Here is a 19,415-nt window from a genome sequence, read left to right as displayed (position 1 = left end):
GGCTGCGACGCTTCTTCTTCCGCGGCTGAAGTAGTGCCCGGAAAGGGAAGTGCAGGGGGAGCGGTGTCGCCGTCTCGAAAGAGAGCTATCCGCTTCCGCAGCGGTGAGATGGGCAGGCTCTCGCAGTGAGAGCAGACCGCGGCAGAGAGTGCAGCTTCGGCGTGGGCGGATCCCAGGCATCTGGCGCACTCCGCGTGCCCATCTTCCTCGTGTAGGCGTGCTCCGCATGAGGTGCACGAGGGGTGAGGCATTTGAATCAACGCTCGCAATTTGACTCTTTTAGAAACTGAGTGTTGCAGCGACAAACACAACAGTGCAATAAAAGGATATATAGCATTTTCTCGCCGGATGGCCTGAGATGGATGGAGTGCAGCGACAGAAGAGGAGCGGCTTCGAGGTGAGTTGAAGGCACTGTCCGCTGTGTGAATACTTGCTCTAGCTGTTCTGGCTTGTTTCGATGGCGAAGCTTCGGAAGAGGTCAGAGACGTGAAGAGTCGCTGAAGGAGATAAAATCTGCTATAATGGCCAGAATGGGCTTCCTTTATAGGCTAAGGCCACGCTCATTTAGGCGCGCTCTGACATGTTGGGCGCCAAGTCATTTAATAGAGGAGCTTAGCCATAGGTTGTGCAGTTGACGCAGCACAGCCAATGGGCGAGCTAGATGCTCTGCTGTGTTTGCTGTGCAGCTGCACTGCGTTTTAAATTATTAGCTTCAATATTTCTCGAGGAAAGGAGTTTCCCCACTGCGTATTAGCTACGCAATACGAAGTGACCGTTCTCGAAAGGGAACAGTAGTTCCCCGATTAGTTTCTCACAACAAACATCTCAAACCAAACCTACACAATTGATTTAGAGTTTGATTTGACAATCTTTCTCTTAAATTTCTTATGCAAAAAGCAGAAGTGAAATATTTATTAAGCTTAATCCCTGCACTAGACCAAAAATACTTTTATGCCATAGAAAAACATTTTTAAAGATTATACTTGACCCGGACGGTTCTAAAGCTAGGTTCACAGTTTAGTGCACATTACGAACTAAGAGAACTTTCAAAAAATAATTATACAGAAGACAAAATAAATAACTGATTTTCGCATTTTCAGAATCTTACTGAGCTGAAATGATATGTTAATACCAGAGGTGGAAAGAGTACTGAAAATTTGTACTCAAGTACAAGTACCGTTACATTGCTGAAATAATACTCAATTACAAGTAAAAGTACTGGTGTCAAAAAAGTACTTAAGTAAAAGTACAAATTACTCTTCTCAAAAACTACTCAGAGTACTAGTTACGCTGCATGTCGCCAGTGGCTGGCGGTGAGGTCGTTAGTGGGCTTTCTCACTTCTGGTTGCCTAGTAATGTTTGTGAGTGACATTCACGGATGTTACGTGTTGTAGACAACAAATCTGTTTTCTTGCCGCTACAAGCTAACATTTTGGAAGGAAAAGTCTAAATATAAATGGAATCAGTACATAAAATTCATAATATTAAAGATGAATGAGAAACAGTGAGTGCCCTGTGCTATCGCGGCTATTTAACTGCAGAAAATGGGCAAATACTGGTCTTTCTGAGTTCACAAAACCATTCGGGCTCGGAGTCAGCACGGCGAGTACCACTGTATGTACACAGAGACATATTATAAATTATTGGAAAGTTTCTGACTGCTAAAATAAACTTCTCATTCATCTTGCCTCGGTCAGACGCTGCACTGAAGAGTGACGGATCACGTGAGTAGTTCTTATACTATACCATGTGTCAAAATGATTGATGACTTCCGGTCCCGCCCACTAGATATGACATCTGGTCCCGCCCTTCCGGTTGTCCGTTGACTTGTCCCGCCCTTTCTGGTGTATATTGATAAGGATATGGATTGTCGTATTGACCGTTTGATCATGCGTTTTGACCGTTCGATCATGCGTTTTGACAGTTTTATCTACCGCATATGTTGTTTTTTATCTATTATATTTCCGGCATATGTTGTTGTTAGGGTTTGCCCTATCATCCTACCTAGTCGTAGATAATTTGGTTTGACAGAAAGTTTTTGACCCTATTTGACCCTTTTTTATTCGTAGATAATGTGGTTTTGTCAGAAAGTTTGAAGACTGTGTCACACACAAGCATTATCTCTAGTGCACACAAGCTGGGTGTATTTTCTGTGTTTGTGATAGACATCTGTTTTTGACAGAAAGTTTGAATTTGTTGTCCGGTTCAGTTATGTGTTTGTGTGTATGTGTGTGTGTATGTCTGGGTATATGGCATCACAAGTGCTGTTAGGAAATGTGTCAGCATCTGATATGATCCCCTCCACATTCCTGAGGTAACAGCAAAAGTGAAAAAAAAGAGAGTTGTCCCTAATCATGTTTTATATTTCACACAAATGATATACAATAATATCTTAGCAAAAATCTACTGAAACCATTTAATTCAGTTTTAGAGAAACAAAAGAATAAAATGAATAAGGATTTTACTAAATACTAAAGCCTATCACAAAAAAAAAGAGTTGAAAACATACTGTTCTTTAAAAAGTATAAATGAAAAGATTATAAAATAATTTAACCAAGGTTGAAAAAACATACCGTTCGTTTAAAGTATAAATGAAAAGATTATAAAATAATATAACATAAATGTCAGTGTTTCTCTCTCTCTCCTGCTAGGTTTATTCAGCGATCAGAATGAGACAATAGGGCTAAATTTATTTCAAAGTTTAAATGATATCTTTATAAAATGTTGTTTTTATTTTATTTTATTTTTTTAATTAAATTTAATACATTTATTAAAAGTCGTAATAATGTTTTTTAAATTCAATACATTATTAAAAGTTGTAAAACAAAAACACTGTTTTTTCTGAATGCCTCTCCAGCCAGAGTAGTGTGTGTGTGTGTGTGTGTGTGTGTGTGTGTGTGTGTGCGTCCTCTGACATGACCCCCTCCACATTCCTGAGGTAACAGTGAAAGTGAGAAAAAGAGAGTTACCCTAATCATGTTTTATATTTCACACAAATAATATGCAATAATATCTTACTAAAAATCTACTGAAACCATTTAATTCAGTTTTAGATAAACAAAAGAATAAAAAAAAATCATATTACATAAACATTCCGTTCTTTAGGCCTATAAGTGTATAAAATAAAATAGCCATCTTGCTAATTTAACTAAAGTTGAAAACCATTCAGTTCTTTATAAAAGTATATAATTAAATGCTTATAAAATAAATATCTTATTGATCCAATTGTTTTTGATAAACAAAAGAATAAAAATCATATTACATAAAAAACGGTATACATTAAAATGGTTATCTTGCTAATTTAACTAAAGTTGAAAAACATTCTGTTCTTTAAAAGTATATAAAAAAATAAAAAATAAAAATCTACTGAAATTTCAGTTTTAGATAAAAATAAAATTCATCTAAGTCTGCTGACTGAAGATTTCATGAAGCACCAGACAAATGGTATGTTTGTGTGTGTGTGTGTGTGTGTGTGTGTGTGTGTGTGTGTGTGTCTGTGACAGGTTCTGGTAAATTAGCGTGCCGTCATCTTTCTGAATTTATTTCAAAACATAATCGTAAAAGTTTAAATATGATCTTTTAAAATTAAAAGACTGTTTAAATAAAATCTTTAAAGTTTTATTAAAATCATATCTTCTATTTATTTTCTTAGAAGATTACTGTAATGATTTTGTTTAACGGTAACCTAAAGTATAATTGTTATTAAACAATGTCTGTTCAAAAACTTTAGATTGTAGAAAAACTGTACTTTTTAGTCGTTTTAAATCTCATTTATATGAAAAGATTCAATCAGCATTTTTTTTGTCCATGCGGGGTTTCAATTTTTATGGTGGGGGCTTTCCATAGCTATAATGAATTTTGTACCGTACACCTAAACACAGAAAACTACATTTGTACATTTTCAAAATGAAATAAACAAATAAATAAATCATTTAATATCATTTTGTGCACACACACGGTTCTAAAAAATAAACTAATCTCTATTTTAAATTAAATTATTATTATTAATAACATATGTTACTAAAATGTAAACAAAGTTTTAGCTAAATAAATATATAAACAAAAACACCTTACAGCCCCAGATCCTTCAGAGATAAACCACAGTGTGATCTGAAGCTTCAGGAAACAGGGTATCAGACCAGATGAGTCTCGGGGGACAATGTCACAGTAAATCTAGTCTGCTAACGCCTTTTACAGAATACATCCAGAGTTTATACTAAATTCATTTAAAAGCATAATCATACAAGTTTAAATAAGGTATTTTAAAATTAAAAGAAATCTTTAAAGTTTTATTAAAATCATATCTTCTATTTATTTTCTTAGAAGATTACTGTAATGATTTTGTTTAACGGTAACCTAAAGTAGAATTTTTACTAAACAGCGTTTAGTTGTTGATTGTTGAAAAACTGTGCTTGGTCATCTTAGATCTTTTGTCCATACAACATGTTGTCAAAGTTTGTCACAATGTTTTGTTGTTGTGTTGTTTTTAAGAAATCCGAGGACTCCACATTGCTCTTATTTAGACTAAGTTGTATCATCTGCAAAATCACTGACCCGGCATAAGTAAAGTTGGTCTTGAGCGAATATTTAATTTTATCAGTCATAATTCAAAGTATAAGTATACGATCGTATAAGATCATTTTAACTTGTATTCCCCGAACTATCCTTAATCAGTGTGGAATCACACAGGGTGAAACCCTTTACTGAGAATATACTATCGGTTATCTACTCAAAATATATGTAGAAGTGTAAAATCGGTGTTTAAAATCTGTCTGCTGGCCGCATGAATAGACTTTGGGGAGAGCTGATGATACAGGAAGCATGCCCTTTGACCTCCTCGATTGTGGAGGCTTTTTTTTTTTTTTTTTTTGTTAAAGACCCAACTACAAGTTAGTTCTCCCAAAAGAATTTCTCCCATCTAGTGGTTCTCCCATCTACTCGCTTTTTCAAATGCGTGTTGCAACTGCGGTAGCCTAATGTGTCAAAAGCTATGACAACATGGCTTCCAATAGCGCTTCATAGAGTTTAACGATACATGTTTTTGTACTGTTATGCCAGCTATATAATGATTTACACAACCAAGCAATGAAAAAAGCTTGTAATTTAGACCATACCTTTGACTTGCCTGTCGAGAAGAAATCAGGCAACTTCCCTTTCAAAGTCTTTCTCCTTCATTAGATCTTTCCACATGGGGAAAAGCTATCCTGATATTTATTTACATACCGATAAATTAAATGTTAGCTTTTAGGCGTTAACGATTCCTTCTCCCGTGGCTCGGCATAAGTATGATCCTACATTATAATGTACTGTGCAGTGCAACCTTTCAAATTTGCCGGGGCAGTATCATTGCCTCCCATATGGTCTAGCGGTTAGGATTCCTGGCTTTCATCCAGGCTGCCCGGGTTCGACTCCCGGTATGAGAAGACATTTTTTTTTTTTTTTTTTACATTGTCAACAAAATTCAAGTTATTCAATAATCATTTTTAGTTATCCATAGTCTTAGAGGCCTACAAGTCTTAGAGGCCTACACGAACTGCAGAAACAAGCAGAAGATACGTAAAAACTCATAAATGCTGTTTCAGTAGGCTACTGAATCATTTTCACAAATACAATTATATAGAATTCAGAAAATTTCACTATGGAATATTTACTTTATCTATCATAATTTCAATTTAGTACATCATCATTTAAACTTTTCATCTCATAAATATGACGCATAGTCATAATTGTAATTTCAACTTTTTGTTATAATTATTACTTAATTCAGAATTACAATTTTTGTCAATTACACCTTTTTAATGTAATACTTAAAACGTTTTTAAGGCATAATTTGGTTGTTGACTATAGTAGTGTTGATGATGAAACGTGTTGAGTTAGGCTAGCGCTTTTTGCCCCTCTCTGGTATTATAGTGTTTCAAGATGGCGGAACGACACGGAAGCCTCCTTGGACTTACCCGCCCCGTGTAAATAAAGATAAGAAATGTTTCGCTTACGAGGATAAGTCAGATCATTGGCAGAGGTCATTTTACACCCATGAGGACATATTTTATGAATACAGACAATGATTTTAGCTAATAAAATAAAACATTTTCAACGAGCGAATCTACACATGAGAGGCCTTCAGAAGTCATAACTCCAGGGGTCAACGGCTTAGGCCCATTGGTTTCGGTATTTGTAAAAATCAAATACTGTATTACACTTTTCAAAGTTACAATAAAAAGACCTGTTGTGTTCTGACACAAGGCCATTAACTTGTTTTTATAAATGTATTTTGCTTATTTCTACAAATATCGACCTGAAAAATGAAAATCAGAAAAAACAGAAAAAACATTGTTTTAAAATACAACTAAACCATGATAATGTTTAGTTTAGATGTTGATGACTAAGCTTCTGGCATATAGTGCAACCACGCAACAAGAAATCTAATATTGGTGTAATCTTTGCGAGGTCTCACTCACGACACACAACTTTGTAAATAAAATAAAAAATATTATGGAAGTCATTGTACTGTAATTTAACCATATTTTATTTATTAATATTATGGCTTCATGTTGATTTAAAGTTTTTAATTGTTATTAACAAATACCTTTTAACATCCGGCACAAAATGAAAGAGATGTATTATTTGAAAAAAAAAGAAAAAAAAATGGAATGTTCACAATCACTATGTGTCAAAAACAGTATGTGTGTAAATAGTTGTGCAAAGTTCCACACCCTATGGACTAACACATAAATAAATATATATAACATACACAAAACATTTCTTAACTAAGCAACTGTTTCTTAAATTATCAGACACTCACCGCACTGATGTTAACATCACCATATATTGTGTTTTCTACCATGATTGTAGTAACTATTGTCCCACCATTCTTCTGGGCAACTGTTAAGTTAAGCTGATTAGGGTTCTGAATTAATGGCTGTCCGAATGTTGTAGAAATATTACGCTGTCGTCGTTGTGGAAGGTTGTTAGGCTGTTGATTTGTCATGTTTCCAGAATGTGTTTGAACGCACAGCGTTTGAACGTCACCATCTGTTAAAAAATGAACAATTAAATACACAACCAAAAACCATGTAAACATTATAGTAAAGCTTATTGAAGATTGAGAAACATATTGACTACTAACAAAGTAAATTATACATCTTTTCCTACGTTTGATATTCTTTTTTCTGATTTTTTTCACTATGGACTTGATCCTTTTTAATGCTGTTTTCTCTCCATATTTATTCTGTAGTTCCTCTACTGTGTCTTCCAACCTCCCTGTTGTTGTTCTTCTCCTGCTGTGTTAACCAAAGACAAACAGTTAGAAGAATAAAATGTATGTACAATAGCAAAAATAAAAGTTGGTCATTAGTTGTTAGGGTTAGATACACCTGTAGACACATTCACACACCCGTTCGCCTGTTTTCATTTAGCATACACCAGAGTTCAAACATTCACTTTTTCAAAGGGTCGAATGATTACGCGGTCAAAATTTCTCTTTTTAACATGAGAGTTAAAAAATGTACACGAGTCACGACGCATTGCATTATGCACCTGACCTGCCGGCTGATGAAGTATTTATTACATCAAGAAAACATGAATACAACACACTGCACTTGGATGAATACATTTATTAGATTTATTTAATAATATTACCAGTTCCATATTATCTTTATATAAGACATATAAAGACATCTTAAAAATAAGACAAAAAATGATTTTATTTTTTAAATTTGACTGCATTCTTTACTTTTTGATTTATGAATTATAACAGACTGATGGGAAAAACATTATTTTGCAGTTACTTTTTTAAAATTTGTTTTATTATTCAACTATCTCTTTCTTTTTGTTAGATTTTTATTAGTTGTAATTTTATATATAAACATTTAACTTTTAAAATAAAGGTTTTACAACAACATCACCATCTTCCGCTATATTTTGGCCTCCATGCTCATCTATTTACAGTATATGATATTGGTGAAGGGGGCCAGCATGAATATATATTTTTAGGGGGCCCCCCGAATTCTCTACGGCCCCGTTCACATCGCATCGTAAGCGCATAATATCACCTGCTCAAGTACGTCTTGACGAGTTTCTTCTGTATTAAACAGCGAATCTTCTCAGTCAGATCGTCGCAAGATCTCAGGAATCCTCTCACACTGCTTGTGTTCACGAGCTCCATCGCTGCACTTTTGTGCGGCTGTGTGTGACTCTTAACAATTCAAACAGCAGCGCGGAGATGTGACGTCATGTGTCGAGCACATCTTTGCATTTCTTCTGAAACAACAATTTTTAACATCACTATCGCAACACTTATCGTATTGCCGGCTGGGATTGTAATGTTTTGTATGCCGTTTTCTTTACACTCACCCCGGATATCTGTTTCCTGCAGTTAGCTGTAATGTTAGTGAACTCTAGGTCTTCTCTTTGTTCATATACGACAGTATTCGCATGAATTGGCTTGATTTGATAAAATTATGTTTTAAACCATCATCTTCACTTGAGACATTTACATTATACCGTCCTAGTTTTTAAATAGCGCTAAAATGTATATTTTAACCCTTTATGCGGATATGCCGTACAAGGTTCTCTGTTCTCTGGTTCTGTGTTTTTAAAAATAAAGACAAGGATACCTCTTTCTATAAGCGACCCTTAAAATCTGTGCATACAACAAAACACGTGTAGGTGTACGATGATTTATCAACAAATTACTTTTGTTTGACGAAAAACTTAAATCAGCTGGTGCTTGATAACTATTGAAGTTATGATGCGATATTTATCACGTTTTAATTTTAACTCAATACTCTATGAACTTTAACATCTTGTTGGTCAAATTAACTTAAAGCCTACGCATCCTAGCTACTTTCTAAATGTGTGTAACAGAACTTATGGTGAACAATTTAGCCATATGTTTTAAACGTGTAATGTTTAAACAAATTTTGTTACTGGACTGAGTGAAAATAATAAACTTCTCTTTTGTTTTTATGCATCAAGTTAAATGCAAATGATAGGAAAACTTTATGATAGGAAAGTACGGACGGCGCCTTTGACCAAGCCTCTACATATGGGGCACTTGCTCAGAGAAGGCGCACATTCTTTGCACACAACTAGGTGACCACAGGGGATGAAGACAATGTTCACTTCCTTATCCATGCAAACTTTGCATGTGCGCTCCTCTTGAAGTCTTTTTAACTGTTCCTCCATAGGCAAGTCTGAAAGATCTTGACTAGGGGATGCAGCTTCATTTGTCTCGACCGTCAGGCCACACTCAAATTCCATCTCTAAAGCAGGATTGTTCTCTTGTTCTCTCACAAATTCTATCGATTCGCTGTCTCGCAATCTTGCTTGAATCTGATGAACAAACTCTTGGCCCTTTTCTTGCAGTAGGTATTCACATCTTGGAAACCACTTAGCATGTTCTACCCATGGATCATCACCAGACTCCCAACATCTGAGTCCACCATCGCAACAAAAGCACTTCACGTCATCATTACGACCAACATAGTAAAAACCAGCCTTTGCCAATTGTTCTGGTCGAACAATTATTCTTGAGGGCCAGTAGACAAATGTGAGCAACCTTTCTTCACACTGTTGCATTGCCGATACATTGGAAAGGTCGCCACCAGATAAAGGTACATTATCTGCACGGTCATCTCGAACGAAGCGGCAGTGGGGGTAATGCCTCTGGTGTTCTGATACTGCACGATCTCCCGGTTCCCAGTTGCTAAGCTGGCCTCCACAACTGAAGCAAGCCACTCTGTCGCCCTGGCCAAGGTAGTAGAAACCACTTTTGGCAAGCTCGGCTGGAGTTACTGGTGCAAGAGGCCAATTCTGAAAGGTGTCAAGGCGTTCCTGTTCCCGACGCATGCCAGGATTGTGACAAGCCGGAGGTCGCTGGTGAGACATATCCATGTTTACTTAAACTTCTCCATGTGGCCCCTTTTTTTTTTTTGTCTTCATCAAAAGTGCCTTTTCCCCGCGTAGCCATGCTACAGCTTTCCGCCCCTGCGACACCCGTTTCAGAATTGGCCTCTTGCACCAGTAACTCCAGCCGAGCTTGCCAAAAGTGGTTTCTACTACCTTGGCCAGGGCGACAGAGTGGCTTGCTTCAGTTGTGGAGGCCAGCTTAGCAACTGGGAACCGGGAGATCGTGCAGTATCAGAACACCAGAGGCATTACCCCCACTGCCGCTTCGTTCGAGATGACCGTGCAGATAATGTACCTTTATCTGGTGGCGACCTTTCCAATGTATCGGCAATGCAACAGTGTGAAGAAAGGTTGCTCACATTTGTCTACTGGCCCTCAAGAATAATTGTTCGACCAGAACAATTGGCAAAGGCTGGTTTTTACTATGTTGGTCGTAATGATGACGTGAAGTGCTTTTGTTGCGATGGTGGACTCAGATGTTGGGAGTCTGGTGATGATCCATGGGTAGAACATGCTAAGTGGTTTCCAAGATGTGAATACCTACTGCAAGAAAAGGGCCAAGAGTTTGTTCATCAGATTCAAGCAAGATTGCGAGACAGCGAATCGATAGAATTTGTGAGAGAACAAGAGAACAATCCTGCTTTAGAGATGGAATTTGAGTGTGGCCTGACGGTCGAGACAAATGAAGCTGCATCCCCTAGTCAAGATCTTTCAGACTTGCCTATGGAGGAACAGTTAAAAAGACTTCAAGAGGAGCGCACATGCAAAGTTTGCATGGATAAGGAAGTGAACATTGTCTTCATCCCCTGTGGTCACCTAGTTGTGTGCAAAGAATGTGCGCCTTCTCTGAGCAAGTGCCCCATATGTAGAGGCTTGGTCAAAGGCGCCGTCCGTACTTTCCTATCATAAAGTTTTCCTATCATTTGCATTTAACTTGATGCATAAAAACAAAAGAGAAGTTTATTATTTTCACTCAGTCCAGTAACAAAATTTGTTTAAACATTACACGTTTAAAACATATGGCTAAATTGTTCACCATAAGTTCTGTTACACACATTTAGAAAGTAGCTAGGATGCGTAGGCTTTAAGTTAATTTGACCAACAAGATGTTAAAGTTCATAGAGTATTGAGTTAAAATTAAAACGTGATAAATATCGCATCATAACTTCAATAGTTATCAAGCACCAGCTGATTTAAGTTTTTCGTCAAACAAAAGTAATTTGTTGATAAATCATCGTACACCTACACGTGTTTTGTTGTATGCACAGATTTTAAGGGTCGCTTATAGAAAGAGGTATCCTTGTCTTTATTTTTAAAAACACAGAACCAGAGAACAGAGAACCTTGTACGGCATATCCGCATAAAGGGTTAAAATATACATTTTAGCGCTATTTAAAAACTAGGACGGTATAATGTAAATGTCTCAAGTGAAGATGATGGTTTAAAACATAATTTTATCAAATCAAGCCAATTCATGCGAATACTGTCGTATATGAACAAAGAGAAGACCTAGAGTTCACTAACATTACAGCTAACTGCAGGAAACAGATATCCGGGGTGAGTGTAAAGAAAACGGCATACAAAACATTACAATCCCAGCCGGCAATACGATAAGTGTTGCGATAGTGATGTTAAAAATTGTTGTTTCAGAAGAAATGCAAAGATGTGCTCGACACATGACGTCACATCTCCGCGCTGCTGTTTGAATTGTTAAGAGTCACACACAGCCGCACAAAAGTGCAGCGATGGAGCTCGTGAACACAAGCAGTGTGAGAGGATTCCTGAGATCTTGCGACGATCTGACTGAGAAGATTCGCTGTTTAATACAGAAGAAACTCGTCAAGACGTACTTGAGCAGGTGATATTATGCGCTTACGATGCGATGTGAACGGGGCCGTAGAGAATTCGGGGGGCCCCCTAAAAATATATATTCATGCTGGCCCCCTTCACCAATATCATATACTGTAAATAGATGAGCATGGAGGCCAAAATATAGCGGAAGATGGTGATGTTGTTGTAAAACCTTTATTTTAAAAGTTAAATGTTTATATATAAAATTACAACTAATAAAAATCTAACAAAAAGAAAGAGATAGTTGAATAATAAAACAAATTTTAAAAAAGTAACTGCAAAATAATGTTTTTCCCATCAGTCTGTTATAATTCATAAATCAAAAAGTAAAGAATGCAGTCAAATTTAAAAAATAAAATCATTTTTTGTCTTATTTTTAAGATGTCTTTATATGTCTTATATAAAGATAATATGGAACTGGTAATATTATTAAATAAATCTAATAAATGTATTCATCCAAGTGCAGTGTGTTGTATTCATGTTTTCTTGATGTAATAAATACTTCATCAGCCGGCAGGTCAGGTGCATAATGCAATGCGTCGTGACTCGTGTACATTTTTTAACTCTCATGTTAAAAAGAGAAATTTTGACCGCGTAATCATTCGACCCTTTGAAAAAGTGAATGTTTGAACTCTGGTGTATGCTAAATGAAAACAGGCGAACGGGTGTGTGAATGTGTCTACAGGTGTATCTAACCCTAACAACTAATGACCAACTTTTATTTTTGCTATTGTACATACATTTTATTCTTCTAACTGTTTGTCTTTGGTTAACACAGCAGGAGAAGAACAACAACAGGGAGGTTGGAAGACACAGTAGAGGAACTACAGAATAAATATGGAGAGAAAACAGCATTAAAAAGGATCAAGTCCATAGTGAAAAAAATCAGAAAAAAGAATATCAAACGTAGGAAAAGATGTATAATTTACTTTGTTAGTAGTCAATATGTTTCTCAATCTTCAATAAGCTTTACTATAATGTTTACATGGTTTTTGGTTGTGTATTTAATTGTTCATTTTTTAACAGATGGTGACGTTCAAACGCTGTGCGTTCAAACACATTCTGGAAACATGACAAATCAACAGCCTAACAACCTTCCACAACGACGACAGCGTAATATTTCTACAACATTCGGACAGCCATTAATTCAGAACCCTAATCAGCTTAACTTAACAGTTGCCCAGAAGAATGGTGGGACAATAGTTACTACAATCATGGTAGAAAACACAATATATGGTGATGTTAACATCAGTGCGGTGAGTGTCTGATAATTTAAGAAACAGTTGCTTAGTTAAGAAATGTTTTGTGTATGTTATATATATTTATTTATGTGTTAGTCCATAGGGTGTGGAACTTTGCACAACTATTTACACACATACTGTTTTTGACACATAGTGATTGTGAACATTCCATTTTTTTTTCTTTTTTTTTCAAATAATACATCTCTTTCATTTTGTGCCGGATGTTAAAAGGTATTTGTTAATAACAATTAAAAACTTTAAATCAACATGAAGCCATAATATTAATAAATAAAATATGGTTAAATTACAGTACAATGACTTCCATAATATTTTTTATTTTATTTACAAAGTTGTGTGTCGTGAGTGAGACCTCGCAAAGATTACACCAATATTAGATTTCTTGTTGCGTGGTTGCACTATATGCCAGAAGCTTAGTCATCAACATCTAAACTAAACATTATCATGGTTTAGTTGTATTTTAAAACAATGTTTTTTCTGTTTTTTCTGATTTTCATTTTTCAGGTCGATATTTGTAGAAATAAGCAAAATACATTTATAAAAACAAGTTAATGGCCTTGTGTCAGAACACAACAGGTCTTTTTATTGTAACTTTGAAAAGTGTAATACAGTATTTGATTTTTACAAATACCGAAACCAATGGGCCTAAGCCGTTGACCCCTGGAGTTATGACTTCTGAAGGCCTCTCATGTGTAGATTCGCTCGTTGAAAATGTTTTATTTTATTAGCTAAAATCATTGTCTGTATTCATAAAATATGTCCTCATGGGTGTAAAATGACCTCTGCCAATGATCTGACTTATCCTCGTAAGCGAAACATTTCTTATCTTTATTTACACGGGGCGGGTAAGTCCAAGGAGGCTTCCGTGTCGTTCCGCCATCTTGAAACACTATAATACCAGAGAGGGGCAAAAAGCGCTAGCCTAACTCAACACGTTTCATCATCAACACTACTATAGTCAACAACCAAATTATGCCTTAAAAACGTTTTAAGTATTACATTAAAAAGGTGTAATTGACAAAAATTGTAATTCTGAATTAAGTAATAATTATAACAAAAAGTTGAAATTACAATTATGACTATGCGTCATATTTATGAGATGAAAAGTTTAAATGATGATGTACTAAATTGAAATTATGATAGATAAAGTAAATATTCCATAGTGAAATTTTCTGAATTCTATATAATTGTATTTGTGAAAATGATTCAGTAGCCTACTGAAACAGCATTTATGAGTTTTTACGTATCTTCTGCTTGTTTCTGCAGTTCGTGTAGGCCTCTAAGACTTGTAGGCCTCTAAGACTATGGATAACTAAAAATGATTATTGAATAACTTGAATTTTGTTGACAATGTAAAAAAAAAAAAAAAAAATGTCTTCTCATACCGGGAGTCGAACCCGGGCAGCCTGGATGAAAGCCAGGAATCCTAACCGCTAGACCATATGGGAGGCAATGATACTGCCCCGGCAAATTTGAAAGGTTGCACTGCACAGTACATTATAATGTAGGATCATACTTATGCCGAGCCACGGGAGAAGGAATCGTTAACGCCTAAAAGCTAACATTTAATTTATCGGTATGTAAATAAATATCAGGATAGCTTTTCCCCATGTGGAAAGATCTAATGAAGGAGAAAGACTTTGAAAGGGAAGTTGCCTGATTTCTTCTCGACAGGCAAGTCAAAGGTATGGTCTAAATTACAAGCTTTTTTCATTGCTTGGTTGTGTAAATCATTATATAGCTGGCATAACAGTACAAAAACATGTATCGTTAAACTCTATGAAGCGCTATTGGAAGCCATGTTGTCATAGCTTTTGACACATTAGGCTACCGCAGTTGCAACACGCATTTGAAAAAGCGAGTAGATGGGAGAACCACTAGATGGGAGAAATTCTTTTGGGAGAACTAACTTGTAGTTGGGTCTTTAACAAAAAAAAAAAAAAAAAAGCCTCCACAATCGAGGAGGTCAAAGGGCATGCTTCCTGTATCATCAGCTCTCCCCAAAGTCTATTCATGCGGCCAGCAGACAGATTTTAAACACCGATTTTACACTTCTACATATATTTTGAGTAGATAACCGATAGTATATTCTCAGTAAAGGGTTTCACCCTGTGTGATTCCACACTGATTAAGGATAGTTCGGGGAATACAAGTTAAAATGATCTTATACGATCGTATACTTATACTTTGAATTATGACTGATAAAATTAAATATTCGCTCAAGACCAACTTTACTTATGCCGGGTCAGTGATTTTGCAGATGATACAACTTAGTCTAAATAAGAGCAATGTGGAGTCCTCGGATTTCTTAAAAACAACACAACAACAAAACATTGTGACAAACTTTGACAACATGTTGTATGGACAAAAGATCTAAGATGACCAAGCACAGTTTTTCAACAATCAACAACTAAACGCTGTTTAGTAAAAATTCTACTTTAGGTTACCGTTAAACAAAATCATTACAGTAATCTTCTAAGAAAATAAATAGAAGATATGATTTTAATAAAACTTTAAAGATTTCTTTTAATTTTAAAATACCTTATTTAAACTTGTATGATTATGCTTTTAAATGAATTTAGTATAAACTCTGGATGTATTCTGTAAAAGGCGTTAGCAGACTAGATTTACTGTGACATTGTCCCCCGAGACTCATCTGGTCTGATACCCTGTTTCCTGAAGCTTCAGATCACACTGTGGTTTATCTCTGAAGGATCTGGGGCTGTAAGGTGTTTTTGTTTATATATTTATTTAGCTAAAACTTTGTTTACATTTTAGTAACATATGTTATTAATAATAATAATTTAATTTAAAATAGAGATTAGTTTATTTTTTAGAACCGTGTGTGTGCACAAAATGATATTAAATGATTTATTTATTTGTTTATTTCATTTTGAAAATGTACAAATGTAGTTTTCTGTGTTTAGGTGTACGGTACAAAATTCATTATAGCTATGGAAAGCCCCCACCATAAAAATTGAAACCCCGCATGGACAAAAAAAAATGCTGATTGAATCTTTTCATATAAATGAGATTTAAAACGACTAAAAAGTACAGTTTTTCTACAATCTAAAGTTTTTGAACAGACATTGTTTAATAACAATTATACTTTAGGTTACCGTTAAACAAAATCATTACAGTAATCTTCTAAGAAAATAAATAGAAGATATGATTTTAATAAAACTTTAAAGATTTTATTTAAACAGTCTTTTAATTTTAAAAGATCATATTTAAACTTTTACGATTATGTTTTGAAATAAATTCAGAAAGATGACGGCACGCTAATTTACCAGAACCTGTCACAGACACACACACACACACACACACACACACACACACACACACACAAACATACCATTTGTCTGGTGCTTCATGAAATCTTCAGTCAGCAGACTTAGATGAATTTTATTTTTATCTAAAACTGAAATTTCAGTAGATTTTTATTTTTTATTTTTTTATATACTTTTAAAGAACAGAATGTTTTTCAACTTTAGTTAAATTAGCAAGATAACCATTTTAATGTATACCGTTTTTTATGTAATATGATTTTTATTCTTTTGTTTATCAAAAACAATTGGATCAATAAGATATTTATTTTATAAGCATTTAATTATATACTTTTATAAAGAACTGAATGGTTTTCAACTTTAGTTAAATTAGCAAGATGGCTATTTTATTTTATACACTTATAGGCCTAAAGAACGGAATGTTTATGTAATATGATTTTTTTTTATTCTTTTGTTTATCTAAAACTGAATTAAATGGTTTCAGTAGATTTTTAGTAAGATATTATTGCATATTATTTGTGTGAAATATAAAACATGATTAGGGTAACTCTCTTTTTCTCACTTTCACTGTTACCTCAGGAATGTGGAGGGGGTCATGTCAGAGGACGCACACACACACACACACACACACACACACACACACACACACTACTCTGGCTGGAGAGGCATTCAGAAAAAACAGTGTTTTTGTTTTACAACTTTTAATAATGTATTGAATTTAAAAAACATTATTACGACTTTTAATAAATGTATTAAATTTAATTAAAAAAATAAAATAAAATAAAAACAACATTTTATAAAGATATCATTTAAACTTTGAAATAAATTTAGCCCTATTGTCTCATTCTGATCGCTGAATAAACCTAGCAGGAGAGAGAGAGAAACACTGACATTTATGTTATATTATTTTATAATCTTTTCATTTATACTTTAAACGAACGGTATGTTTTTTCAACCTTGGTTAAATTATTTTATAATCTTTTCATTTATACTTTTTAAAGAACAGTATGTTTTCAACTCTTTTTTTTTGTGATAGGCTTTAGTATTTAGTAAAATCCTTATTCATTTTATTCTTTTGTTTCTCTAAAACTGAATTAAATGGTTTCAGTAGATTTTTGCTAAGATATTATTGTATATCATTTGTGTGAAATATAAAACATGATTAGGGACAACTCTCTTTTTTTTCACTTTTGCTGTTACCTCAGGAATGTGGAGGGGATCATATCAGATGCTGACACATTTCCTAACAGCACTTGTGATGCCATATACCCAGACATACACACACACATACACACAAACACATAACTGAACCGGACAACAAATTCAAACTTTCTGTCAAAAACAGATGTCTATCACAAACACAGAAAATACACCCAGCTTGTGTGCACTAGAGATAATGCTTGTGTGTGACACAGTCTTCAAACTTTCTGACAAAACCACATTATCTACGAATAAAAAAGGGTCAAATAGGGTCAAAAACTTTCTGTCAAACCAAATTATCTACGACTAGGTAGGATGATAGGGCAAACCCTAACAACAACATATGCCGGAAATATAATAGATAAAAAACAACATATGCGGTAGATAAAACTGTCAAAACGCATGATCGAACGGTCAAAACGCATGATCAAACGGTCAATACGACAATCCATATCCTTATCAATATACACCAGAAAGGGCGGGACAAGTCAACGGACAACCGGAAGGGCGGGACCAGATGTCATATCTAGTGGGCGGGACCGGAAGTCATCAATCATTTTGACACATGGTATAGTATAAGAACTACTCACGTGTGCTCCACTGACTTCACTCCTATTGGTTGTCGCTCGCGAAAGTCGCTCTTCATTTGCATAAAGTTAAACATTTCTCAACTTTGTCGCGTCGCCAGACACGCCCCATCCAGTCGCCAACGGTCGCGACCGCGCGTGTCGCCGGAAGTCGCCCGCTCCCCATTGAAAATGAATGGTATAGCGTCGCGTGTGTAGTGTGAACGTACCTCAATAGCCTATCAACACTTGCGAGACGGTTGCAGGTCTTTTTTTACGCCGCATATTCAGCATAATACTGAAGCGTGAATAAACATCACAATCTGATTATCTGTTTCTATGATGACAAGCAGAGTTAGTGTCCCAGTCACACCACTGAGAATGGCCGAAGTTGCACATACGGTGTTTTACTCAATTAAGGCTAAACGCAAAGGTTTTTTGATTACTCACTCACTCTTGAGTGTCTGGCGCGAGTGATTTCAATGTTAAGTCAATGTAAAGACGCGTTTACGCGCGTCTAGAGGTCCTGAGGCGCGGTAGACGCGAAGCCCGAATGAGGCGAATTGACTTTGTCGGCCCGGCCCGACACATTAACTGTAATGAGCCCGAGCCCGATTTAAACCCGACCATTTTTTAATACGCAGGCCGTTATAACCAGGGGTGGCGCCAGGGAAGTTGAGATGAAGCAAAGATGAAGTTGACGATCGCCATCTCCGTAGTGAATGCGCATATGGAGAAATGCATGGATTACATCAGAGTGTTGCCTATTTCTTTTCGTTTTGAATTGTTTTGTTTAAAGACATTTCAAGCTTTCTTTAGATATATTTCTTAATATTCTCTTTGAGGCATACACTTAGTTTCGGTTAATTTATGATGAGATCCGCTCCAGTTAACGTGCAGTGCAAGTGACCGCGGCGGCGCCTCTGATTATAGCCTATGTCTGCTATATTTGCTTCTTATTTATTAAATACATGCAATTCGTTGATGAAAAATGTATTAAAATTAAGATACAATTTATACAAAACGAAATTCACTTTAAAGAAAGGTTTTCTACAAAACAAAACTTAATGAAGTGGTCAAAATCATGTCTGACCCACTCCAAGTCTCCCGATATACTGCACATCCTATCTTACTCGTGCTGTTCACTTTTCATAAATCAACATAGATGGAAAAAAATAACATTATAATATTTTAACAAATATGAAACTAAATGAGCTTATTTAATGGCTACAACACATATAGTAGGCCTACAGACACTCTATTTGTACAAATTGCTGCACATTAATGTACTGCTTCTGAATTTTGCACACATAAGTTGAAATGCATTTGTTTGTGCATAGTAA

The 19,415-nt window shown here is 35.4% G+C and overlaps 3 protein-coding genes and 2 long non-coding RNA genes across 10 annotated transcripts in view; 2 read left to right on the top strand and 3 right to left on the bottom strand.

Annotated features, from left to right (window-relative positions):
- LOC311089376 (myelin-associated glycoprotein-like) overlaps positions 1-19,415 on the bottom strand; it is a 63,778-nt gene that overhangs the window by 41,747 nt on the left and 2,616 nt on the right. The gene's annotated exons all lie outside the window — the stretch shown is intronic.
- Positions 3,841-8,496, bottom strand: LOC311090060. The gene is made up of 3 exons (XR_014607823.1): positions 8,052-8,496; positions 7,153-7,280; positions 3,841-7,032 (listed from the first exon to the last, which is right to left on the bottom strand). It is a non-coding gene; the product is annotated as an uncharacterized lncRNA (long non-coding RNA).
- LOC311090059 (putative inhibitor of apoptosis) lies at positions 9,001-9,894 on the bottom strand (the record flags this gene model as incomplete). Its single annotated transcript, XM_084125157.1, has 1 exon — positions 9,001-9,894. One exon carries the CDS (start codon positions 9,892-9,894, stop codon positions 9,001-9,003), a length of 894 nt encoding a protein of 297 aa, XP_083981283.1.
- On the top strand, positions 10,240-10,818 carry LOC311090058 (putative inhibitor of apoptosis; the record flags this gene model as incomplete). The annotated part of the gene is made up of 1 exon (XM_084125156.1): positions 10,240-10,818. One exon carries the CDS (start codon positions 10,240-10,242, stop codon positions 10,816-10,818), a length of 579 nt encoding a protein of 192 aa, XP_083981282.1.
- On the top strand, positions 11,323-15,888 carry LOC311089916. Its single transcript, XR_014607790.1, has 3 exons — positions 11,323-11,767; positions 12,539-12,666; positions 12,787-15,888. It is a non-coding gene; the product is annotated as an uncharacterized lncRNA (long non-coding RNA).

Source organism: Abramis brama, assembly GCF_963993115.1.
Source record: "Abramis brama genome assembly, chromosome: 9".
In the NCBI taxonomy this organism is placed as follows: Eukaryota; Metazoa; Chordata; class Actinopteri; order Cypriniformes; family Leuciscidae; genus Abramis; species Abramis brama.
This window is presented reverse-complemented; position numbering and strand designations above follow the sequence as displayed.